This window comes from Otolemur garnettii, unplaced genomic scaffold (genome assembly GCF_000181295.1).
Source record: "Otolemur garnettii isolate 467f Iridium unplaced genomic scaffold, OtoGar3 scaffold00195, whole genome shotgun sequence".
Taxonomy (NCBI): Eukaryota; Metazoa; Chordata; class Mammalia; order Primates; family Galagidae; genus Otolemur; species Otolemur garnettii.
In genome coordinates, this window is record NW_003852590.1 from 1,217,120 (window position 1) to 1,237,276 (window position 20,157).

At 34.9% G+C, this 20,157-nt stretch overlaps 1 protein-coding gene across 3 annotated transcripts in view; it reads left to right on the forward strand.

Moving 5' to 3' along the window:
- Window positions 1-20,157, forward strand: part of GULP1 (GULP, engulfment adaptor PTB domain containing 1) — a 107,969-nt gene that overhangs the window by 33,801 nt on the left and 54,011 nt on the right. For 2 of the 3 annotated variants that reach the window (XM_003801028.3, XM_003801029.3), the window contains exon 3: window positions 15,850-15,921. The exons of the other annotated variant lie outside the window; for it this stretch is intronic. In XM_003801028.3, the coding sequence (XP_003801076.1) occupies window positions 15,850-15,921 (72 nt within the window). The remainder of the gene's footprint in view (window positions 1-15,849; window positions 15,922-20,157) is intronic. 3 annotated transcript variants of the gene reach the window in all.

The window sequence follows — 20,157 nt, forward strand, 5'->3', positions numbered from 1 at the left end:
ACTCACATTAAGTTTGTCTCAATTTGTTCTAGCTCTGGCAGATTTTTGTTTGTTTCCTTTATCTTTCTTGAATGGGCTTGAATCTAAACCTGCAAGGTAAAAGCTCAGGAACAGGATCCACTTTTGTTTTCACCTTCATTAGCCACTAATGGGATTTCTACACACAGCAGTACTTTGCAGAGTTAATCAGGCCATATCAATTATTGATAGGAAAGTCTGTTAAGAGAAACCAGTAAGTCTTCATTTCCTGAGTATTATTAACCCACATTCATTCAAAGAACTGTCAAGATTTGAAAAGATTTTCCTCCCTTTCTAAAGAAATGAGGACAGTGTTAGAATATAGCTTGTAGTAACCAAAATAATTGAAAAGAGTAAGAAAGTTTGAGCAAGAAAGTGTATTACAACTTACACAGCAAACCAGGCCTTATCCTAGTGACTGCAGGCTCTGTGGAAAGCTCACTATTGGGTTTTATACACAATTTTGTAGAGTATCAGCTGCTGTGTGGAAATCTCCAGGGTCTTAATGATGTCTCTTCTCAAAACTATCCACCTGCAAGGTCTTGAAAACAACTCACCTGCAAGATCTTAATCAGCCTCATTTCCATAACAACTCCCGTCAGCCTGACTCAAACCAATCCAAAATAGCCCAACCGTATCCATCATCTGCCCACTCACATCTAGCTAATTACCTGACAACATCAGTTTGAGAAATAATGTCCCTTAATATTTTCATTCATCGTCTGTGATATTCAAGTGTGAAAGAGAAGTTCCGTTTGCAGCTGAGGATGATGTCTTCTCAGAAATGGCTTAATCCTTCAATCCTTCACCTGCAGCCAGGAAGCTCTGCTGTGGTAATTACTGTGGATTTCGGACTTTTTTTCTTGCAGTCTATTTGAATTGTTCTCAATTAATGAGGTTCTAGCTAGAGTGGAATGAAAGAACCTGCGAGAAAACCGGCCGCTCTGGCTTTTGAAGATGATGAAGTAGCTACAGCAGCATTACTAGGTCAGAGACTTGGGTCTGCTTTTACTCCTGTATTCTCCTGTGTCCTTTGCGTCTGGAATAGATGATGCAAAATAAATATTTGCAAATGTTTTAGGTCATAGAAATCATACTAATGATGATCATCTTAATGAAAATGATAGTCCAGTGTCTCAGAGGAGTAATCTTAGGAATGCTATCCCCTGAAAGAGGAGAGGAATGTTCTCTCCAAAAGGGAGAGAAAAAGATAAATTTAGGTCAGGAGAACTGAGAGGGTAGTTGAAATATTAGAAGCATTTCCAAATAAATGTATGTGGAGTTCAGAAACATGAGCAAATTTTGGAAGATTATTTTGTGCAAGTTTAAACCTTCAGCAGGACAGGGAGTACTGTGTCGTGTTGTCAAAGGGCTCTTTTTAATTGCTGGTGGCTATTTTATTATTTCATTTAATTGTTGACCATAAAAATAATTGATTATTCATTCTGTGTGAGTTGCTGTTGTATTTGCTCATTTAATTCTCAGAACACGGAGATTATCTTTATTTTATGAATGAGGAAATTGGAACTATGAAGAGTATAATAAATAAATGGTGTGACCAGTATTTGGAAATTCATGTTGTCTGACTGTACAGCCAATGGGAACTCTTTGGATTCCCTTAGGTTTTAAGTATATCTCTCAATAGAAAGATTGAATAGCATAAATCTTAACTAGCCACATGGGATGTGACATAGAGAACTGTAATACCCACTAACAGACTTACATCTAGTGTACCATATTATTTATCATTCTATTTCTGTTTTATTTAATGTAGCAAAAGTAAAGAGTGTGTGTCTGATAATTTAGGAGAGCTAAGATTCTAGATCTAGCTCTGCTCCTAACAAACTTTGTGACCTTAGGAAGTCACTCTGCCTCCCTGATCTTCAGTTTTCACATCTATAAAATAATGCAAGTTGAATGAGAATATCTCCACAACCCACATGTTTTCATAGTCATGCGGTTCTCGAATGAGAAAATGGATTGTGGAACCTTGCTGGTTCCAAACTCTATGCTTTTGCTGTTCCGCACAGTTTGATGCTTATCTGATTTTATGATGCTTTTATTTATACCAATGCACATGAATGCCCTGTTCGTTCTGACTGTCTCTCTCCTAAGATGTGAAGGATGCTTGACTGTGCAGGGACCTCCAGAGAAAAGACCAAAACGTGCTGATGCCTGTGACCACGTTACAAACCAGTTTGGGAGCCCTCTTGTGCAGTGAGCACCGTTCCTTCTTTATAGCAAACGTATCTGTTAGAAATATTATTTCTAAAGCAAGGTATTATTCAAATAAAACATCTTATGCCCATGTAAAATAAGAACAAATATAGTTTCATAAAGAATGATAATAAAATGAAAAACTGAAATGCGAATTAAATATAAAATGTTATAGACTTTTAAATTCAGCCCATACTTTTTTTATTCTCTATCAAAACTTCTGGTCCTCCCTTTAAAGGATAAACCTTAGAGAATTTAATTTAAAGTTTAAATTATAACCTTTTTTTGGTGAATAGATTTTTTTTTTCAGGATTATGGTTTTGATGATTAATAGGTTTAAATCCAATTGATTCTGACCCTCCTTGGCAATTGGCTATTATCATTGCTTTTTAAAAATGGTTTTTCTGTGTGGCTTGGCAGTGGGACATAGCAAGTCAGCCAAATAAAGACTATAAAATTAAATTGGCTTACTCCTCTGTGGCTTATCAACTGGGTGCAGTGGAGGAGCTAAAAGGCTTAAGTACTTTTTTTTTCACCCATATGGAGTCAAGTTGACTCAAAGAAAATTAGTCCCATTATATTTGAGGCTCTGCAACATTGGCTACAAGGGTACATACTCATTTAAGTATTTTTTTCCATGATCAGAAGAATATTCATTGTTTATTATGCCACTGATAGCTGTTATTTATTAATGTTGAAGTTAGATAAAATTTTTATCTTGTACAAAGTAGGAATTAATATTTACTTAATAGTTTAAAATAATTATGTAGAGAATATACTACATGCATAACATTGGCATATTTTGAATTCAGTATACAAATAATGTAAACCACAGTTCTTTCTAAGTTACCCTTTTCATATGTTAAATACTGTTAGTTGTTATAGAAGCTAGTAAGTGCTCAGTAATACTAACTGGTTTAAAATATTAACTGTATGTTAATTGTTATTTTTCTGGGTTTTTAAAAAATCCTATTTTATTGATAGAATGATTCTAAAACTTTTGAGGAAGCAAGCAAAGCAGTTATTACACACGGATCCATATGATGTCCAACACTGCTCCCTACTGGAAAGGAAGCAAGTCATCCTCCATAAAACAAAGTACTCAGCCTCTCGATTGAAAAAATCATTTTAAGTCTTATTTGAAAACGAGAATGGAGTCCTTGAACGTTCACACATTTTAAAAAAGGATTATAGAGGACACAAAGGGAAACCATCAAATAGAGCAAGAAACTAACACAGACATCATGTATGGAAATTAGTTTAAAAGGGACGTCTTATCACTTTAATTAATGGAAAATAGTTATGGAAATTTTTGAGACTATTAACCAAGTATGACAAGTAGGAAATATCTTAATACCATTTTGATTTAAGAGTTCCTTAAGGTAAATATTTCGTATATGATAGCAGTTTGATGACACTTTTCTACTTTTAATTTCAACAGATTGAAGCCTGTAAATTGCCTGTTTCGAGTACTTCTGCTTTAATAATAAGTATTCAGATGCATCGAGCAGAGAAATGCATGAGTTGCGTATTTGTGTGGAATATAAAATTAGAACTATAGTGTCAAATATTTGTTTGTATTTATCAAAGTCTTTATAGAAGATTTTTAAAGATATATCATAGTTTGTAAAATGTAAGGAAAATATATATCATGTTGTCATATCCTTAAATGTAGGTAGACTTGGCGGGGCACAATGACTAAGGCCTGTAATCCTAGCACGCTGAGACACCAAGGCAGGTAGATTGTCTGAGCTCAGGAGTTTGAGACCAGCTTGAACAATGTGAGACCCCGTCTCAATCAAAAAACTAGCCAGGCATTGTGGCAGGGGTCTATAGTCCCAGCTACTCAGGAGGCTGAGAGAAGAGGAGCACTTGAACCCAAGAATTTGAGGTTGCTGTGAGCTATAATGCCATGGCACTCAACCCCAGGGCAACCGAGACTGTCTCAATAAATAAAATAAATAAATAAATGTATATATGTATGTAGACTAAGAATACACAAAACAATTTGGCATCAATAATATTGCCAGTAATAGTAAAAAGACTATTACTCTTCATAGTCTAATATTCTAAACATATCTTCTCTGTTTTATATCTTATTTATCTATTTTGCTTAGGAATTATATTTAATGTTTTAATATTTACCCTTTTCATAACTTAACTGGTATTCAAAATGTATAAATGTACACATATATATACGCACACACACAAAATAATGCCCAATCATGCCCAAATAAGGTATATATGCTACTTAAAAAGGTTATGTTTGTTTTCATAAGTTTGCCTACTACTATCATTGGCTGATTAAGTTTTCTTTTAACATAAATTTAAGAGATAACATACAATATTTTCAATGTAAGTACCTCTTGACTGTGAGATAAAAGATGGTGCTTGCCTTCATTGATACTTTTTTTGTAGTTTTCTAATTTTTCTGAATGTAATTTAATATCGAAATAAAAGTGTTTATTTAAAGCTAAATAGAAGAATATTTTTGCACTTTCGAAGCACAAGGACATAATTATTCAAGGCACACACTTGTACTTACATAAGCTCTAATGCCTGATCTTTCTTTAAAAAATTTTACTGGGAAGATAAATTTTGTCTGTTTGAGGCTACATCAGGTTCTTGAATAACATTATTATTTAATTCAACACTGTTTCTTTCCATCTTGTTTCATTATAGGATTGGTGAGGGAAAACAAACATTTCCCAGCCAAGGCCACTGTCTGTGTAAAGTTTGCATGTCCTCCCATTTGCAAACTTCACACAGTGACGTACACCTATAGCTCAGGTGCGTTTAGGTTTGCTCTGCGTACACTAATTTCCGCCCACATCCCAAAGCTGTGCCTGATAAGTTCATTTGTGTGTTGTCTAGATGGTCCAAGTGTGTGTGTGGGGGCGGGGTGAGTATACTGAGATGGGATAGTGTTCTGTCCAAGGTTGGTTCCCAATCTTGCACCCTGAGATGCCAGGAGAAGCTCCAGCCACCTGTGACCTTGAGCTATAATAATTGGATAAATAATTACTTTACTTGTATTTATAAATCTTTGAAAATGTATGTACAGCCCACATTTATTTCAGTGTTCACTATTAGAAGTTTTTTTGGTCCTTAGATAATGTTTCTGTGACCAGAAATAGTGTAGGAAATTAACGCTTGCCTATGTCAATTAACCTATTGTAAAATTGGTTTTACAATACATCCTTTCACCTGAAGTCACAGTTTCCAAAAAACTATCAGTGCCATTAAGTGAGAACTTACTGTGTAAAGAGAAATAATCAATAAAATCTTGAATGTTTTAGGGCAAAGATGTCAGGAACAATTATTACTTGCCACAGAGCACATAACCTTTTTTTTTTTAATTGCTCTTTGCCATTGTGAAAAAATAAAACACTGTATCTAACCACATAAAGAAAAATAGTTTGAGAGGTTATATTCCTGCATTATCGTTCTTAATTTATTTTTGCTATGCCACATGAAGGAGCTAAGATGTGAAGTTCTAAAACAAATAATCAAGTATTTGTATTCAGTTTTAAATAATGTTAAATATACCAATGTCCCATATTCTTTGTCACAGACATATTTCTACATTTTTCTCTTAGGTAAATCCTCATAGAAGGGAAACTTTTTAGTATTAGCTTTTTCATTCAGCATAACTCCCTTACTCCCTTTAGAACAGATCTATCCAAGAGTAGTGTGTATTAGTATTTCATTAATTTTGTAACTGCGTAATCTGCCATGGTATAGATGTACCACCATTTATTTAACCGTTCATTCATTGCAGGACATATAAATTGTTTGCAATTTAGGGGCCTTTCAGAGAGAGCTACTGTGAACTTTTGTGCATAGATATTTCTGTACATAGACATCCATAAGGCTGGGGATGAAAACCTTACGTTAATAAAATTAAATTTTTACATTTTTGGTTAGTTTAATTTTAAGTGATTTATAAAATAATTAAAAATAAATTATAAGACAAAAGACAAGTGACTAATGGGAAAAAAAAACTTGAAACAAATAAATTCATAGAAAAACGTATCAAAAGCACCCAAAAGTTATATTAAAACAAAAAAAAATTTAAAAAACAGACAAAAAATATCTCACTAAAACCTGACCTTTCCCTAAAAAAGCCTATACAAAAGTCTCTATAAACTAATAAGTCACTACAACATACATTAAAAGCAATACTAGCAACGAACTTCTTAATTAAAAAACTCTTAAAATTAAATTTTCAAAAGACCTTTTTTCTTCCCCACTCCTAATACAAATATAACATTAACCTGTTTACCTCACAAAAACCCCAAAACTTCACTGCCTCCTGTAAAATCTATGACATAATCAAACCTACCACTGATTTTATGTTCTACTTAAAAACCTAATTCTTTATTTGTTAAACCACATTTGATTTCTTTAATATATAATTGAATTAAAATAAAATAACAAAAAATTATAAAAATTAATTTAAAAATAACTTAAATAAAATTCCAAATTCAAAAAAAAATAAAATGTTACCTTCTTTATAATTATGCATATAATTAATCTAAATAATGATCATAATAAGGGCAGCACCTGTGGCTCAGGAGTAGGGTGCTGTGCTGGCCTCATATACCAGAGGTGGTGGGTTCAATCCCAGCCCCAGTCCCCCCAAAAACAAACAAACAAATAAAAATAATGATAAGATATACAATAAATATAAAATAAACCCATTTTCAAGGCCTTTGCCACCTCTTACATAAATGACATTAGTCCCCCAGGCCCTCTCTTTTTATTTTTTATTTTTTGTTTTTTTATATTGATTGTTATTTATTTACTTTTTTTTATTTACATAGAAACAGATTAGCCTTTTTTTTTTTTAATTAAATCATAGCTTTGTGGCTCGGCACCTGTGGCTCAAGTGGCTAAGGTGCCAGCCACATACACCTAAGGTGGCGGGCACCTGTGGTCCCAGCTACTTGGGAGGCTGAGGCAGGAGACTCTCTTGAGCCCAGGAGTTGGAAGTTGCTGTGAGCTGTGATGTCACAGTACTCTATCCAGGGGGATAGCTTGAGGCTCTGTCTCAAAAAAAAAAAAAAATCATAGCTGTGTATATTATATTAATACAGTCATGGGGTACAGTGTGCTGGTTCTATATACAATCTGAAATATTTTCATCCAAATAGTTAACATAGCCTTCATGTCATTTTCTTAGTTATTGTGTTACGACATGTATATTCTACATTTAGAAAGAGTCACATGTACCCTTGTAAGATGAACCATAATGTGATCCCACCAATCACCCTCCCTACACCCATCCTTCCTCTCCCTCCCCTCCCTCTCCCATTTCCCCATATTCTTGGGCTATAATTGGGTTATAGAAAGCTATAAATTAGTTTCATAGCAGGACTGAGTACATTGGATATTTTTTCTTCCATTCTTGAGATACTTTGCTAAGAAGAGTATTTTCCAGCTCCATCCACGTAAACATGAAGGAGGTAAAGTCTCCAGCTTTATTTAAGGCTGCATAATATTCCATGGTGTATATATAGCACAATTTATTGATCCATTCGTGGGTCGATGGGCACTTGGGCTTCTTTCATGACCTAGCAATTATGAATTGGGCTGCAATAAACATTCTGGTACGAATATCTTTGTTGTAGTGTGATTTCTGGTTTTGTGGATATATACCTAGTAGAGGAATTGTAGGATCAAATGGCAGGTGTATTTTTAGTTCTCTAAGTGTTCTTCAGACTCTTTTAAAAGAAACGTATTAGTTTGTATTCTCACAAGCAGTGTAGAAGTGTCCCCCTCTCTTTTTAAATCATACTCTGTCTTTATTGTCTTTATTTCTTAATTGTCTCATCACCACCAAACATTAAAAATGCCTATGAGCTGTGAAGGGGCTAGTCCCATACATATTTCCATGGATATTAGTTTCCATTTCTCTGAAATAAACCCCCCTCCCTGATGGCATTTTCTGGATCCTATGGCAAGTACATGTTTCAAAGAAACTACCAAAACATTTTTTTCTGATTGGCTATACCATTTTACATTCCCACCAGTAGTGACATCTGTACTTTTATTTGTTGTATCTGGCAACCCTAATTAATAGTATTGATGGTAGTATTCATGGTCTCACTTTTCCCATTTCCACTGCCATTTCCTTGAGTACTCATCTTACTCCCCTTGGCAGCATTATTCTCTTCTGTCTGCATCTGGAACATGGCAGCTACCTGAGAACCTATAATTCTTGCACTGTTTCTAATCTCTCCGGAGACCTTCCACTGAGATGGCAGTGCTAGCCTGTCCCTAATCCTATGTGCTACCCAGAAATATTCAAGCTCCAGCTTTGTGTGCCCAATTGTTTAGTGTATATCTGTAATTGTCACTCGAGAGGCATGTTAACCTCACAATGCTTGAGCACGTTTTTCGCGTCTTCCTTTTATTCATATCTCTACTAAAATGGCACCTTTTGTTGTATGATCTGTGCTTAGGCCATCTAAAATGTACAAGAGGTGTCTGCTATATAGACACAGACAAAGACATATGCACACACATGTATAGTCCCTAGGATATAATCTTCGTGAAAACCCCGGGAATATTTTTCCCTACTCTATACCCAGCCCTTATAAATGCGTGACTTAAAACACATTCCAATATGTTGTAAGAAATAAATGAATACACCCTGTATTCAAAATTAACATGCTATAATTGGGGGGGTGTCATTTAATTTTTTATTTCATCAAAGTAGTCTGTCTGCACCCACTTTAAATAGTTAAAAAATTCTCCAAGATTTATAATGAAATAAACAAAACATTCTCTGCTCTTTTCACTGAACACATTCCCTTTTACATCCCTGTGTTTCTTTGTTATTTTGTTCCGTTTCTGGATATCGTGTTGTGCTGCTGGGCTTTGATTCGTCATTATTTGTAGTGTCTGTCCACACCCTCCTGCCAACTCTCCCCTGTTTCCTAGGTTCGTAAAAGCCACTCTCTCTGTTTTGTTTTTCTCCCTTCCTTTCTTAGTAAGACCTGGGGCAGGCCAGGGCAAGTATTTGAGTCCTTGCATATCGCAGTATAAATATTTCTTTTCTCATAGCCTAGAAATTTGTCTCAAAATCATTATTTTCCCTCAGACTTGAAGTCATTTTTCTTCCATTATTGTTGACATGAAGAAGTCTGATGCTATTTTGTATTTCTGGATTTTAGTGTATTTTTTAGTTTATTTCTCTCTAGAATCATTTATGATTTTTTTTTAATCTTCGGTATATTCATGAGGAGCTTATTTGCACTTATGTGTGTGTTTTCACTCATTGCCATGGGGTAACATTGAATTCATTATTCTGAAAACTTACACCTTTGATTCTGGAAAAGTGATGATTTTTTTTCCTTCAGTTTTTCCTGTTCTCTATTTCAGGAACTCTATTTGGTCTGATGTGAGCTCTTTATCTTACTTTATTTGTTTGTTTGTTTGTTTGAAACAGTGTCTCACTTGGTAGCCCTCAGTAGAGTAGGTAGAGTATCATGGCATCATAGCTCACAGCAATGTCAAACTCTTGGGCTCAAGTGATTCTCTTGTGTCAACCTCCTGAGTAGCTGGGACTATGGGCACCTGCCACAATGCCCAGCTATTTTTTTACAGGCTGAGTCTTGCTTTTGCTCAAGCTGGTTGGTCTTCAACTCCTGAGCTCAGGCAGTCTATCCACCTTGGCCTCCCAGAGTGCTGGGATTACAGGCGTGAGCCACCTTGGTTGGCCCTAGGTAGGCTCTTTTGGGCAGTGGTTCTAACATATAAGCATGCATGAGAATTACCTGGAGGAGGTATTAAACTAATTGCTGGTCCTCACACTCAGAGGTTCTACTCAATTCTATTGAGTAGAATTTCTGTTTGTAAACATTTCTTAGATAATACCAATGCTACCATTCTAGGGACTCAATTGTGGGAAAAACCATTCTAAACAGAGTCTCTATTGTATTTTTTATCTTCTTTTTAAATGTGTGGCTTTTGCACTTTCTGTTCCCTTTGCCTCAGCTGCATCCCCCAAATATCTAGCAGGATCATGTCCTTTCTGATTGTTTTACATTTCACCTTGTTGGGGCGTCTCCTCTGACCATCTCGTTAAATTGGTACAACCCAGACGACAGACAGACACGGTCCCATGCTCTGCACTTCCGCCCCTTTTGGTCTTTGCTGTCCCTTCACAGTGCTTCTAAAGTACTGTAGAATACACTGACTTATAAGATGGTGTTTATATTATTGTTTGGCTCCCCCACTATGATGTAAGTTTCACAATTTCAGAGATAATCAGCACCTTTTTTAAAAAACAATTTTTTAAATTGAAAGATGACGTCATGTTGTCTTGTATGACATGCGGAATGATTAGCTACCTAACAGACAGATTAACCCCTCTGCTATATCCTTATTTCTTAAAATAGTACCTGAAAAATCCTAAGCATCCAGTAATTACTTCTTTATGAATTTCCTCAACTTTATTTTTTAATGTTCTTACTATTTTTTACTTGGCTGAGCCATATTTTTAATTTACATGAACTCTCCGGAAAGGCTACTTTCTGGTATCCTGTTTTTATCAGGACTGTAATATAGTCATATTGAGTGAGGGTTTTGGCCATCTTTTTTTCCTTGCTTTCTCTCTGCCTGTTTCTCTTTCTTTTTTGCTCCTGTTTCTTTGTCTTCCAAGACTCCTTGTGAGCGGCTTTTTCTCAAATATATGCACATGTTTGCTGTGTTTGAATATTTAAGACTGAGGCACTCAGAAGCCGACGGGCAGTCTTCTGTGCTTGAGCAGGACTTGTCAGCTGGTTACTGACAGGTGACCCCTCTATGTATATTTCATGAGGAAACCCCACTGTCAGCATAGATTATCTCATTTTCTCTTGGTCCGCTTTCCCCAGAGAAGAGTTCTGCAGCTTAGAGGCTAATGGAAAGACTAGCAGCCAGCTGTGAAAGGGGACTTGGACCTTCCCTTGAACCTGCCGACTTCTGCTAAGTGTGTTGTTGCCTGCATGTGCCTACTGTCCTATCTCATCTGAGCCCAGCATTTCCCAATCCAGAGCTCCCCTGCCCGCGTTCTTCACTTGGTTAACATCTCTTCTGTTGGGATTAGGTGAATTAATTCCCTGGCTAGGACATGATTCAGTTCAACCCTTTCTTTTACCCTTCAGGCACAGGCAAAGTGAAAAATATAAAATAAGTCATACCTCTAACCTGTATACTTTGTACAAGCCTTTTGATAGCACGTACAATACGATATGACTGTTACTTAGGGGTTTGCATACTACATTGGATGTTCCTAGAATGTAAATCTTTAACTGGTGTCTTAGGTCAGTTTCTCCCAGAATTAGAACTTGAGGCAAAGATCTGAATGCTTGTGATTTACTAACAGAGTGCTCTCAGTGGAAACCAGTAAGAAAAGCAGAGCAGAGGAGGGGAAGAAGCCAAGGAAGAGTGCACATTAGGTGAAGGCCCACGATGGGCCTGATTCTAAAGGAAATTTTGCATAGCATTATAGGTAGAGTTTACCCACCTCCAATCAAGGAGCTAGACTTTTGTGCCTCCATTTTAACTCAGTCATTGGCTGAGGAATGTGGTGTTATGGGGTACGGCACATAGGTGTTGAAATATTCTCATCTGCTTCTGGCTCTCAATGCTGGCAAGGTGACTTCATTGCCCAAAACATGTTCTGAAGTCTTGAGTGTGAGCCATTCCCAGCAAAGTATGTGAAAGCTGGAGGCTGGGGCCCTGGGGTGGTAAAACAGATCCCAGGAGAACAGAGCAGGCACCAACTATATCCACTAAGCCATACTGTCTACCCCAAACAATCGTTAAATAAAAGAATGGCAATCCCTTAAACACTTAACAGATAATTCATTTTCTTCTTCATTTTTTATTGGATTTGCTCTTGAGAATGATTTAATAAGGAGAAGAAAACAGTACTGGTATTCCTATATTTCAGAAGAATCAGATGTGGCAGGGCTTGGTGACTTTTCTGTCATCTCCCAACTCTAAGCCTGGAACTTGTTCTAGCATGCTGCATCATATTATTTAAGAGTTTCATAAAAATTTTATATGAGCGTATGGAATGCATATAATTATGATTTTTTAATCTGAGTGCCATAATGACTTTTGTAATTTAAGAAAATACAGGAACTATTATAAGAAATAAACTATTTTTTAGTTTTAAAAGTATATAGGCTGTCTAACATCACATAAGAAAAAATTGGGGTAAGCGGTGAGTTCCATATTAAGATGTCTTTTAGTTTAATTTCCACCATCATTCAAGGCTTATTCCAGTGTTTCATTACTCAGATGGTTTAATTAAAGCCAGTGTGAAAGAAACATGTTAAAAAGTTCCTGGAGCACTGCTTGAGCTTGATTCATTTAGAGTATTCTTGGCGTTCTTCCATAATTTTCCCCTATGGGCCTGTTTGCATACAATACTTATGACTCATGACGTTTTTGCCAGAGTATGAATATTCTTCCAAAAATACTGCCAGTAACTCTTACAGTCTGTTACTGACACGTCAGACCATTCTTTCTTCTAGTTCAAGAATTACTTACCCATAAGGAATCTGCCTTTGCCTCCCTGATGCTGCTAAAAGGAGACCACCCACCAATGGTGAATTTCTCAGTGATATGATAAACTCACAGAAATCAGGAACAGTTTACTCCATGGATTTTTTTTTATAACTAAATAGCTCTTATTGTGTTAAATCCCCTTCTGTTATCTGAATCCTTTATCCCTTCTACATGGTCTAAAACAGTGCTTTTCAAATCTTGTGGCACATTAAAATCACTTTGGGAGCTTTAAAATATATGGATGTTCTGGCTCGGCCCCAGACCAATTAAATCAGACTCATAGGCATTGGCAATAAGGTTAAAGCTCCACATATGATTCCATCATGCGGCCAAAGCTGAAAGGACTCATCTGAAGCAGAGGAAATGTGACAAATTTGTTAGGTCCCTCTGGATGTTCCCTGGTCCCCCAGTTCCCAGTGTCAAGAAAGAATACTGGTGCCAAGTGGAGCCAGTGATGGAGTGATCACAGATACAGAGCCATCCCACACAGTCGATTACAGAAAAAAGTAATAAGCTATGCGGAGTGAAAGTAAAGAAGGAGTTACACAAAATGACACAAAATGAAAATACATTACAGAGAGAGGGGAACAGGTAAGCATCCAGGAGTGGAGAAATAGCCTGAATCTGAGCACAGGCTCCTAGTTTTTTATATGCTTCTAGTTTGTCCTGCCTCTTTCCTGGCAGGATTGTCATCATTTCCCATCTTTGGGATGATTGACAGGTTGGGATTCTATAACAGATTACATAACAGATTAGGTTATGTAACAGTTTCCTTACAACACAGGAGTCCTCCCAGAATCCTTCATGAAAACTCCACCCATACTATGCTAATTAGATGGTAAGAAGTCCCAAGTCACTTAAAGTTCACTAGGAGCTCCTTAGTATGTATGTTCCCACCAGGGAATGGTTTCTGTGGCAATTTGGTTCCTAGCTATAATTTGGTTCCTGCTCTCTGCCGGTAGCCACTTCCTTCTCACCTATTTACCCTCCACCAGACCTAACAGGCCCATTGATAATCAGGAATAGGTTTGACGGGCTCCTACATCTCTGCAGCAGGTTTTCAATTCGTTTGAGCTGATAATTTCTCATTTACTTTGTTGTTCTGTGTACACTTTATTAATCAACAGCTTGAAGTCGCAGTGGGGCAAAGTACGGGCCTGTTGATATCTTATCTAGCTACACCCTGTAGCTGTTTGGTATGGTTAAGCATATTTGAAAAAGCAATTTACACCTCATAGAACCAGAGAAGTGAAATTTGTCTTTGCCTTGGTGCAACTGGGCTTTATTCTGACTCCTTCAAGAGCTGGTCAGAAATGAAAGACAAATTATCTCCTGTATTTTCAATTCACCTTTTGTAGCTCTCTTTCACTATTTTCATGACCTGTTAATTATTGTCTAATTCTGTTTCTTAGACTTTAGTACGAACAATCATCTGAAATGCTTTTAGAAATATAATTCTCTGGCCCTAACTCTCAAAATCATGATTTATTTGATTCAGAAGTCTGCATTTTTGCATTTTAACCTGCTGTCTTGGTAATTTGCATGCAAGTTGTGCAGAAAACTCACTTCAAAAAAGGAGAAAAAACTCACTTCAAAAATTACTTTAAGCCACACCCATAGCTCAGTGTTTAGGGTGCTGGCCACATACACAGAGCCTGGCGGGTTTGAACCCAGCTTGGGCCTGCTAAACAACAATGACAACTGCATCAAAAAAATAGCTGGGTGTTGTGGCAGGCACTTGTAGTCCCAGCTACTTGGGAGACCGAGGCAAGAGAATCACTTAAGCCTGAGAGTTTAAGGTTGCTGTGAGCGGTGATGCCACAGCACTTTACCCATAGTGAGACTGTCTCAAAAAAAAACAACAAAAAAATACCATTACTTTACCTGCTAATTTTTCAAGAATGAAGGGAAGAATAAGAAATTCTTTTTCTTTTTTGTTCCTTTTCATTCTGTAAATTAACACATGAAAATGATCCTGCTTAATCACTTGATATCAAGTGCACATACACTTATACATATGTCTAGCTTATACATATGAGAAGTGAGGAATTCATGACTCTCCGTGGTGTTAGAATTGGTGGTATGTGACGAGAGAAAAGGCTTTGGGAAATTATATACTTCATGACTTTAATTTTTGTTTGTTAATGTATACAGAAATGTTTTCTAGAATAAAATCTTCATATTTGAATTTGAATTGGTTTGAATATTTCATTATATTGGACTTCTACTTAAGAGGTATTGTATCTCTCCAGAGTAGAGATTTTATTATAATATAGTAACTATTGTGACACTTTTTGCCTTTTTGGATTGGTCAAATGTCAACTAAACAATTTCAATGACTACTTTCAGGGTTATTTAAAACTTACTAAAATTATAATCATGTATACTTTATTTCTTAATGTAGTCTAGATATAACTATCAAATGGTATATATTGGGTATTTTAAAAGTTTTATTTTATAAATCTACATGTTAGGTAAGTCTCATAATTGGAAAACAGAGAAAAATGTTCATTTCAAATCATAAACTACAAAACATACTAACGAAACCTAAATGTAATACCAAGTAAAAAGCTTTTACATCCTTTGAATTTAGATTTAGATAATTTTTAATTATGCCTAAATAACCATTGAATTAACTCACTTTATTCCTTAAATAAAAGGACCCAATAAAATAACTTTAGTTTTCTTTCCAATAAAAATACTCAATTACAATATTTGGAAAGACTATATTTCTTAAAAAGCTCTGATTCATAGGAATTGTAAATGATGAAGTGATATACAGGGTGGCCATGACGTCTTTTGGATTGGTCAGATTTTAAAATATTTTAAAATAGTTTGTCTATTTTAAATTGCACATGAATTTATGGCCATCCAGTGTTTATAGTTTTATATGATATAAAAGTAACATAAATTAATAATTCTTTGATAATTAGGATCTTGCTTAGCATTACTGTCAAATCATTCTCTTGTGACATCTAAAGGTTCAGAATGATTGAATTATATGTGCTGTAGTAAAGCCTTTGTCTCACAAATGACCATTTTCAGTTTCTTGGCAGTACAGAAGTGGAGCAGCCAAAAGGAACAGAAGTTGTGAGAGATGCTGTAAGGAAACTAAAGGTATGAAAAACCCTTTAACTTCTAGTCTGTTGATCCTGTCAAAATGATGGAACTCATGGCATGAACAGCTTTGAGGGAGGCATTCCTTCATTGTTAAAAATGACCTATTGAATAAATATCATCTGATCAAAGAAACATTTTCAATAATAAATACATACACATGACACTTTTTCTGTATATGGCACACTATTCAGATTTTTCTAAGGCATAATTTTTCACACTGCCAAAAAAGCAGTTTTATGGCAGTATTTCGTAAATGTTGATGGTCAGCAGGGTGCCTTTATTTGGCTTGGACAACATGAACTCATGCCCCAGATCAAAAAAGGGTAATGGTACAATAGCTGGCTCTAATAGTTAAGGTTTTTATGCGCTAGTCAAGTTAGATTTGACTCCAAATGGTAATTTTGCAGTGATTCTATATAATAAATATGTCCCACTAGTGAGAGGGTCTGACCATGTCCATCATCAGCCCTGGAGACACTGGTGACACCAAGAACTTAACATATTCTTAATCAATTTTCTGAGAAAATCTTACATAAGATGTCACACAGCAGAGTTTTCTCATAGTTCCACATTGTTCTCACTGAAATTTTAAAATCTGAAAAACTCCTTCAACAGAATTCTCTCTTTTTTAAAAAAAAATATAGACAGGGTACACCTAAAGTTCATGTGCAATTTAAAATAGCTTAACATAGTAAATTGCACGTGAATTTTAGGTCCACCTTGTGTGTATGTGATTGCTTTGTTTATATAAATAATTGTTATTCTTTATAGTTGCTTGAATATTTTTGGAGAAACAATTCTCCTGTAGCTTTATTTGGTAGAAGTCATCCAGTATTCCAAAGAAAGGCTAAGCCTCTGATTGTACTAGGCAAAGTTATAGACATTAAGAAGTTTTTCAGTCCTGTTTTGAGAATGTCATACCAGGTAGAATCTATGCTAGGTAAAGAAATAAAAGTGGATAATATTTTCATCCATGCATTTCATATTTTACTTAATATTTTTAAGTAAATATGCTGAAGGTCCCAAGATAAGGTTACTATCATTTGGTAAAAAGTGTACCAGCCAATCATTTATTTCCCCTACTCAATAGGTAATAATTTAGACTTGCCAATGTTTACTTGGCCAATATTTTTTGTACTAAAAGAGGCTTTAAAAGGCTTCACAGTTTACGGTTATTTAGAATAGGGTTCTATTTAAATAGTTTCAAAATTTTTCAAATTCTGGGCATGGGTGCAACTTCACTACCATCAGAATGTTTTATGAAAGAACCAGTGGTATTTACTTTTAGAATTTATTTATACCTAGGAGATTCTTTATTCAATCAATCCAAATAGAAAATCAAAAGAATTCAGTTACATAATGGCAAGATCATATGTACAGAGATATTTGAAATCAAATATTTTCTAAACAATGGCTAGTTTACATATATATATAATTTTGTGGCGTTTTATATGGGATCTCTATTTAATTTCATGTTTCGCTATATACTCTTTTAATAAAGAAAGATGAGTATAATAAATTAAAAATTATATGGCATAGTTTAAAAATTAATACTTAGTTCATAGTAGCTTTTTTGGTTATATTTCTTCCAAAATAAGTAGTACTAATAAGCAATCTTTATGTTGCACATGGCAAAAATTTTGTCTATCAGGAAACTGTATGTAAGAGTAATGATTCATGCATTAACGAAAATGAATAATTTTATCTACTTTTGTTTAAGTTTTTTGTTTGTTCTTGGGTCAAGGGTCAGAGGCTACAATTCAAAGCATACCAAGAATAATTACATTTATTTTTAAAAAATTGATGCTTTCTTCTAACTTTGACATCCTGTAGGAATGGCCAGTAGGTGGTGGTATGACCCTACTTAAAAAAAGAAATTTGCTCTCAGCCGTCTCCATTTTAATTTTCTACTTATTTTTTATAAACATATGTATTCTGACCGCTTCTTAAAATATATACCATGGTTTAATACTTAATTTTGAGGCAAAATCTTATTTATATTTACCCCTCTTTCAAAAGTTAGCAATATTAATGAATTGGCTTCTTACATTAATAAAGAATTTAAAATATAAGATTAATAAAAGCTCACAGAAAAATGAAAGGATTTTTAATAATGTATTTTTCATGTTTCTGTGTTTAATGATGCCTGTTTAGTTTTCAAGTAAATTTTTTAAACTTTAATTTTTTCATAATATATTTCTATCATTTTATGGATAACTTACAGCTTATAAATTTTGCATAAATATAATATTTTTGTAAGCATTGAAGTTTTTACTTCGAGAGTCTATATTTATCAAAACACACTTTCTATTTTATAATCATGTCCAACCACTTCTATTTCTTAGCCATGTGAAAGCCTGACACTGAAAAAATATCCAGTTTTCCAAAATAATTTAAAAACTCTTTCAACTTCTATGTATTTACTAGCATTGCTTTATAACAAATTTTATTTTTAACAATTTATCTATTTTTATGAATACAACTACTGGAAATGTCAGCATGTTAAATGTATTTCATAAATTGTTAGTGATATTTGCATGTGAGTATATAGATTCAAAACTTACCGATTTCCCTGGGAGGTAGCCAGGGGGCAGCATTCTTAGAGTCTAATTTTAAGGGAGAGACCTTTCACTCCAATTGAGATAAATTAAAATTACATGAAGTTACTTGAAGGAAATGCGGCCTTTGGGAGTTACTGTCAAGGCTGTTAATTTTCAGGCTAACAGTTTCTCTATTCAACCTTCCTCTCTCTGTGTAGAACAGAATTTTATTTTGACTTCAGATCCAGCTATTTGATTAATATAATGTTTACAGCTTTATTTAATTATATAAAAACATAGCTGATTTCCCTATAGCATTATTAGAAAATACTTTAAATAAAAAATTTAATACAAAACCCACAAATAATAGCTCAGAATGATAGAATGATAGAATGATAGAATTGATAGCACAGCCAACTGACTGCAATTAACAATAATTGAGAGTTTACTTTGAAATAACAGAAAGAGAGGAATTGGAATGTACCTAACCCATAGGAATGATAAATTCCTGAGGTGATGGATACCCATTACCCTGATTGATTAATTCATATTGTATGTCTGTATCAAAATATCACAGGTATTCTATATACAACTTCTATGTATATAAGTAAATGATAAAAACTAAAAACAAAAAGTGAACAAAAGAAATACAAGAATAGGCCCGAAGTATTAAGATCATGTGTTTGCCTATCTATTCCCCTAGTAGTATAGATTTCACTTTTTAAAAACTGTTCTGAAAAATGGATAGAAATAATGTAATGAAGACATTGAAACTCAGTTGTACGTGGTTTAAATTTAGCAGTTCTACTTATCAGTAACCATTTATGTATTTCAAGTAAAATTTCACCTTTTCCATCATTTTATGGTGCTGAAGGCACCATTTATTTGTTTGTTGTAACCAGTCCTTATTCAGAATGCTTAAGCTTCACCTCTTTGAAATAATTTCTTTTGGATTATGTAAGGTTTAATGGCAGATCACTTCATCTGTTTAGTTCTACTAAGAAGTGAATCCACCGAAGCAAAATTAAGAGAAATTTGTAAGAAAGACTCTTCAAGCATTAACATTGAAGCAGTAAATAGGGAGAGAATATAAAAAAGAATATGATGTAACAAGTTGATGGGCACATTTTTGTAAATTAGAAATATTTTGGAGCACAAGAGGGCTTAAGTAGGAACTTAGAGTTACAGGGGAACATACAGACTAGAGATTACAGTAAGCTTAAGTTTTAGAAAAGCAGAAAGGCAGTAAGGAGAATATTAAACTCTGCTTAAAATACACATCAAATAAATAGATAACATTAAACATAAGAGTCCAGCAACATATGTTCAATAATCAAGGCCAACAACCAATCTTGGTATGTGTATAAACAGAACTGGGAATTTTATTTTTTGAAAACAGAAAATATGTTTTGTAAAAGAGTCATTTATCAGATATATGCAAAACTAATTCACCTGGCCTGGTTCCTACAAACCCACTTTATGCCCATGACGTGGGGACTTATTTTTCTCTTCTTTTAAGTAGGATTGTACTGAATGATCCCCGAAGCTTTTTTGAGCATATTCACTTCATCCTGATAGAAAAGCACAAAGGACGGTTTCAGAACCTTAGGTATTTACGCCTGTTTTTGGTTTCCCTTCTCTCACCCCCCTTCTCCTCCCTCCCTCCTCCCTCGCCCCTCTCCTCCCCTCTCCC